Source organism: Dermacentor albipictus, chromosome 2, assembly GCF_038994185.2.
Source record: "Dermacentor albipictus isolate Rhodes 1998 colony chromosome 2, USDA_Dalb.pri_finalv2, whole genome shotgun sequence".
Classification (NCBI taxonomy): Eukaryota; Metazoa; Arthropoda; class Arachnida; order Ixodida; family Ixodidae; genus Dermacentor; species Dermacentor albipictus.
This window is the reverse complement of record NC_091822.1, coordinates 196,165,165-196,172,141: the sequence shown is the minus strand read 5'-3', so window position 1 is coordinate 196,172,141 and position 6,977 is coordinate 196,165,165. Positions and strand designations below refer to the sequence as shown.

General features: G+C 49.1%; 1 protein-coding gene across 1 annotated transcript in view; it reads left to right on the top strand.

Moving 5' to 3' along the window:
- The first annotated feature begins 441 nt into the window (after window positions 1-441).
- LOC135898558 (histone-lysine N-methyltransferase MECOM-like) overlaps window positions 442-6,977 on the top strand; it is a 224,991-nt gene continuing 218,455 nt past the window's right edge. Inside the window, exon 1 of the mRNA XM_065427575.1 lies at window positions 442-534. Coding sequence (XP_065283647.1) covers window positions 522-534 — 13 coding nt within the window. The 5' untranslated portion in view covers window positions 442-521. The remainder of the gene's footprint in view (window positions 535-6,977) is intronic.

The following is a 6,977-nucleotide window of genomic DNA, read 5'->3' as shown; positions in this document are numbered from 1 at the left end:
TAAGCGAGGGGTGCCGGAACGGCGGTTCTCGATTTAATCCGGCCTTCCTCCAACCGTCCCACCCATCTCCCGGCAGCTGACACCGAGATTCGCCTCGGCGTTCTCTACTGCGCCGTCAAGAATGCGCAGCACGTCTGGTCCCGGGAGAGGCTGCGCCGGGCGGAGTCGCTCGCCACTGATCGTCCTCCTTCTCGTTCCCGGCGCGGCTGCGCGAAGCACCTCCGACGCTCCAAAGGCTGGCATCAACGCTTTCCGCGTAACAAACACACACGCACACGCACTTCCCAGTAAAACGGGCGCGAGGAACATCGCTGAAAGCTGCTCGATATCAGCCCCCCCTCGGCTAGGGCCGCAGTGCGTTGCCGCAGTGCGTCAAAGAAGAAGAAGGCGGGGTCCCGCTCCGCCTTCGACGGTGCTCCGCCCACTTTCGGAAGGGGGCGCGGGGGGGACGACGCGGCGGTGGCCGTCGGCGCGCATCCGCGGCCGCGCAGCCGGGGATTCGGCGCGGGACGCGGGCCGGCATGGAACCCACGAGTGAGTACGGGGCAGCCCTGCCCCCCCTTTCTCTGTACCCGCTCCCCTCGGGCTCTACGGTCCGGCGGGAAATCGCGATGCACCGAGCCCGTGTTGCCGGAGAGATTTTGAACGCTGCATGCGAGCTGCCGGATTCTATCAGTATAGCGGCAAGCGATTCCTGACGCGCCTGCCAGTGCTACTCGATAAGGACACACACACACAAAAGAAAGAATAACGCTCAAACAGCACAGATATTTTGAGATAAAAATAGAAGACAGAAGTCCGGCAAGTGTGCTATAAGGAGAACAAACCTGAACAATGTAGTTCGACCCTGAGTCTCGTGTAAGCCGCTTACCTTCTGTCGTTTTACTCACCTCAGCTAGCCGGCTGTGTGCTACGACTTTCGGCGCTGAGGCCAGTGGATTACGTACCCAGCGTATGCCCAATGGCCACACAAAGCACCACTCGAAATTATAATCTGTTCTAAGTAACAACCCTGCATCTTCAATTACATTCTGTCGCTGTCTGAATTATCTGAGGCTCACTCACTATGTTACTGTATGTGACTCCCTCAGCGTTTTTGAAGCCAGGAGTCACCTACAGCGCATTCATATAATTCCTATAGCGTGCAAAGTTATCATCTTTATGATTTCTTTCCTGCTAATTGTTTCACCCACAGTGCTTGCTTCATTGATGTTTTAATTCAACATCAGAACACACGAAGATGACGTACTGCGACGATTTTGTTGAGAGCCTTTACTTTCATGATAAGGCAGGTCAGAAGAGCGCTTCTGTTGCTCGAAAGGCAACCATCCAGCGTAGAGTGCAACGCGCGCTGCTATCGTGCCTCATAGCGACTCGCCTTGCTCGACGGTGAGCACGGGTGCACTGCTGGCAAGCGCTTGCTCCTGTTACAGACAGTACGCGGGATGTGGCCCCCTGCATTCCGTGAGTGCGTGTGTGTGGCACCGGACAGCGAGGGACGTGACGGACATCTGTAAACAAGCGAGGCGCACTTCGCGACCCCCTCCAGTGCTTCACCGAGGATTACGAGTAGTCGCCGCAACACAATGTCGGCGGAAAACTGGGCCGCCGACGCCTTCCCGCGAGCCCGCCGTGTTTGGGAGTGTTTGCCTGGGACGCGGAGACCGGCGTCTTCGCTGCAGGATGTCGCCGCGCCTTCGGACTCCGCGGTCCGCGAGACGTTCAGCCACGCAGGCTCTCAGCAGTGCGGCCGTCGAGTGTGCACAGGGAGCGGCAGTGCGACAACGTGTGTGTGCGGTTGGGATTACAATGTGTGCGCCGGCCGATACGTGCCATCCGGATCGCCCTACAGCGGCGAAGCTGTCGCCGTCCTCGCCTGGCCTCTGCAGACACGCGCGCTGCAGACTGTGACGTGGTGTATGGTGGTGGGCACCGCTGCTCTTCCGAACCCTGCTTTGACAAATTTTAGTTTAACCCGTGGGACTACACCGTACGCGGCCTTCTTAAGCTCGGAAAGGAATTGGTGACGTTGACATATTTGATTCACGTAGTGTGGACGTGCTAGTGTACAAACACCACTCTCTCGTATTGTAAGCGGTTAACTCTATACCATCTTCGCTGATGGCACGGCAGGTATGCTGCGCTGCTGGAATTTTAAACCCGGTTGCGATCGTTTTGCAGATGCGCAGTCCAGCCATGGCTTTCAACTTATTTAACACGCTGTTGGTTTCGTCCAAGCATTCAGTGTATCGAGCTCGCATCTTTGGTGCCAACATGCATATGTGCAACATGATGGAGATAAAGGGTGTTCAGATCCAGACAGTTCCCATCATAAAAAGTAAGGGGGTGAAAGGAATCCGCTACTGAATAGAGAATATTGGGTAACGTCTTCGAAACTGCAAGGTATACAAGTTACAGATTTTACTTCCTCACATAAACAGACGTGTAGTATACGTAACAATCGGTAAGTCGTGTTTTGCTTGCGTAAATAGCGAACATAGAGCGGCGTTTACTTGATGCCCCTTAAAAAATTATTCGGTAGAATAGCCGAGCTTGTGGCGCATGCCGTCAGGTTCTCGTAAGTTAAGGAATTGTATTGGCACACGTTCTTCCCCATTTGACTCATACTTGGGTGCCACTAGAAGTTGTAGGGTTTTACAGCGTCGAGCGCGCGCGTGTCGGGTCACAATGGCGACGCCTTTACAGGGCAGAGCCATTTTGAGGAAAAGGCACGCACGAAGCGGCCTTTCTGCACATGTAGAAACTCTGGCTGAACTATATGCTGTAGAAATGAAAGCTTTCCCACTGCTGGGAAATAGACGGTTTAATGTAACCCGCTGAACACTAAAACACTTAAATGATCGCTGCGCCCAGTTAGCATGCTTCAGGCAGTAGCACAGCATTAGCTGGGCTGAGCACGGGTTGTCGGGGTGGAGAGGCACGACAACAAGGCGACGAACGGAAGTTCTTCACCGGAAGTTCTTTGGGGCACCTTTGTCCTCAGGGTCAACATGGAGGGATATCTGTTTGCGAATGCTGGAACGGCTTCAACTGTGGCATGATGTATATTTACTTGTACTACACGCGTGGATCTGTGTACAATGGCGGGAAAGGAGAAGGAGAGAAGACAGAGCCACGCAAACACACGTACTCGCGCACAAAGAATGAATAGGAAGAACTGGCTCAAAGGTTTAGTTTGCTCTATTTGAGTCGACCAATTCGTTACTGAACAGAGCGTTATCAGTCTGTGGCGGCATGCATTGTCTAGCTTTTCAGGAACCCGGTTATTCCATTCATAGTGCTCCACTGTTAGTTACATGGTGCCATTATTTCGATGACTTTCTTCCGCTCTCTGATTCGCTCACATTGATTTTCCCGATATCAGCCTCGATGTTTTCTCGAAACAGTTTTAGCGTTCTTCACTGGCCGACTTCTTGTCGTCTTACCACCGAAGCCCATATTCGTTTCATCCTGGCCAATTTACCTCTGACCTTACCTCATTACGTCGTCAAACAGTCTCAGACTCAATGAATTGGGATATTTATATATTTTCACTGACTACATATACTTATGATGACGCAACGTATAACAGGTACGTTTCCCAACAGTCGTCTTCGCCATTTAGGAATAAGAACAGAAAGCGAGTTTGCGCATTACACAAAGAATTATGGTTAATCCTCGCAGTGAGATTAGGGCACAGGGGTATACGTATACTTGATTATGAATAAGTGCCAATGGAATTCATTATGCAACTACTCAGTATGCTCGTGCTTCCTTTTTTTCTATCCTACGACATCGCAAATATATATATATATATATATATATATATATATATATATATATATATATATATATATATATATATATATATATATATATATATATATATAATTTTCGAGGGCAACAATTGTGTGTTATGTTTAAAGATGAAACCAAGGGAGAAATTGAGGATATTGTTGTTTGGCAGGGAAACCGGGGCGAAATCAGGGTATTTTCTATGACAGGCCAAAGTTGCGGATCTTTCTGGTAACTTTCACAAACGACTAACATAAGGAATCTTCCTCTTTTGTATACAATCGTTTTATTCGAACAAGCGAAATCACTTACAGGAACATGTAAGGGCAAAGAGCTCAAAAGAGTGCAAAGAGCAAAGGGCTCGCGAATCAAGTTACATGCTCATCTCTACAAATTATCATTACTATATTAAAATGTAACCATATTACCAGCAGAACAACTAAAGACGGGTTTGGCGATCCCTTCTTTGCGTTGTTCTTTGCACTCTTTTTACAAAATATGCGGAAAGTACTGCACGTGGTCATGCTTCGCAGGAGGTTTCATGCTTTTCCTTATCCTACAAGTCATCTTTGACGTAAGTAATCAAATGTAATGGGAACATCTCGGCGTCCATCCTAGAAAAAGAAGGGGGAGAGGGTAATTCTCAAGCCTTTAGTCTTTTTCTGTTCTCGTCCTGTTTTACTGGTTCCTGATTTATACGCTGTTCCACAAAAAATAATGGAATACCCACTACGCAAATGAGCCACCCTTCTTTGAACGTAATGTATTTAGGTAAATATCATCTCTACATCACATCGACCATACGCAATGTAGAACAGCGTCAGTGCTGCGTTAATTCGCTACCTAGTGCATTAGCGCCATTTACATGTGTATGCGACGTGCGGGAAATGCGCGCAATGCACCAATTTTGAAAAATTTTGTTCGGGGTGCGATAATCGCGCGTTATCAGGTTTTCCCCTAAAACGAAGGACCATACGTACGTACTGCCAAGTTTCCAGGTGAGGTGCACCACGATTGCAGCTCAAATGCTGATTTAGAATATACGACTTCCGTGAATGTGCAATTTCATGTCCCAAATGACTCAAACCTCAGGGCTCAGAAAGACAGAGAGAGAAAGAAAATGATAAATGAAAGGCAGGGAGGTTAACCAAGACTGAGCCCGGTTGGCTACTCTACACTGGGGGGGGGGGGGGGGAGGGGCATTAACAAGAGAAGAGAAAGTCCATCCACTGTGCATATCGCCGACGTGGTCACAGTTTTATGCTCTATATCACTGACAGCCACTAAGTCCGGATCACAGACAGTCGCTCAATCCGGTAGCTTTCAAAAATCGCTGCGACATGCGAGGCCATGGTCCCAGCATCTTGTTCAAGGTGAATGATTTTATATCTAACTTTAGAGCTATGCAGATATCATGTCTTTCAAAAGATGGGCGAGAGCACAGTAGACGTTCCATAGTCTCCTCGACGCCACGAGTATTGCACTCGGCGCTATCAGCCATTCCAGTCAAACACGTATATGCATTGGTGGATGCGTTGGTGGCACAGGATTGTTTCCTAATTTCGTGGTAGCCCAGGTAACAGCGGCAGTTGCATAGATGGGTCGAGGGAATGCAATTGCTGAGTGAATTCAGGTGTGTGCCGCTTCTCCAATGTCAAACGTTGCGCTAACTTGCTTAAGTGTTGGGCTGTGTCAGTCCTCGATAAATGGTCAGAAACAAGGGTTGCTCCTTCGTGCGGTTTCCTGGCAGCTTCGTCGGCGAGGTCGTTGCCAGGGATACCGCAATGACCCGGCAGCCACTGAAACGCGACGTCGTGTCCCTTCGTGATCGTATGATGGTGCGTTTCTCGTATCTCCGACACGAGTTGTTCACAGGACCCGCGACTAAGTGCTGACAAAAGACATTGTAGGGTACCTTCCGAATTACAGAATATTGCCCACAGTGTAGCCGGTTGGTCGTTAATAAAATAAACCGCACCTTCGAGGGCAACAAGATCCGAACCGGTCGATGTTGTGACATGATAAATTTTGTACCTGATGCTTATTGATCGTGATGGCATAAACATTGTGCTGGTGGAGCTGGTCTGCGTAGAGGAGGCATCCGTATATATGTGGACTCGGTCATAGTAGATAGTGCGCAAACAATCCAGAGCTTTTTTAGGCCTGTAGCGCAGCTCAGAAAGAGCAAAAACTAAGGTGGAAAGGGTAATGAAAAGGAACGGAGAACAGAGTGAGCGCTTGCACCAGAGCTTTAGAGAATCCAGAGCTGCTTGCTTCAAGGCCAAGGTAGGCAGCCCAGTATTCTTTCTTATCCCTGGAACGGAAAGGCGCACTTGAGATTGGTTTAAACGCCACAAAGCTGAGTGTGAACGTGCCGAGGGTGTAAAGCCCGATCTTAGGGAGGCGCGATGAATGATGAAGACGTTCGAGAATGACGCCTGCATCGTCGTCGTTCTGGCAGGTAGGCAGGCAGGAAAGCTTGATTGCATCCGTGAAACGGGATGAATATGGGCCCTAAGCGTGTCGGTGGGAATGTAAGTCGTGATCGGATGGCCTTTACCCATTATGAGTGTTCCTGCTGCTGAGGCACTCCGTGGAAGTCCGAGGCAAATGCACCTCAGCGCTGGGCGGTAACAACATGAGGCAACTGGAAACGCTGTGCTTTCTGTAAGGAATGATTACGTTCACGCTAGAGAAATAATCGCCCAGGTATATGGATGCAAATGATCATCACTTCACAAGTTCCGAAAGTGACTGCTGCGGAGTGCTTTCTTTTGAGCTTTTTGTGATCTCTGACACTCTGTGACAAGTGCGATATTATCGTGTTTGTATATGGCGGCCTGACTCACCGCCGACGGTGATAAGCGTCGAGTCTTGATAGCACGCAAAGGTGATGCATCCGGCCATATGCGGATGTATTATGAGACCTGTGCGATACGTTTGGCACAGCATTCTTTTCGAGACGTGCCTCATTCATTTTCTCGATTCATTTCCTCGATGGTTCTACTTATGCAACACAATACAACTTGGCCGCGCAGTGTAACAGCTCTAACAAAATAGTATGTGCGATGGTTGCTTGTTTTCTGGAGGCAATAAGATGACATGTGTAGTTAGACGATTAGATGTGCAGTATGTACACAGCGCCGTGCATCGTGAACGCGTACAAGAAACTGTAAAGTAGA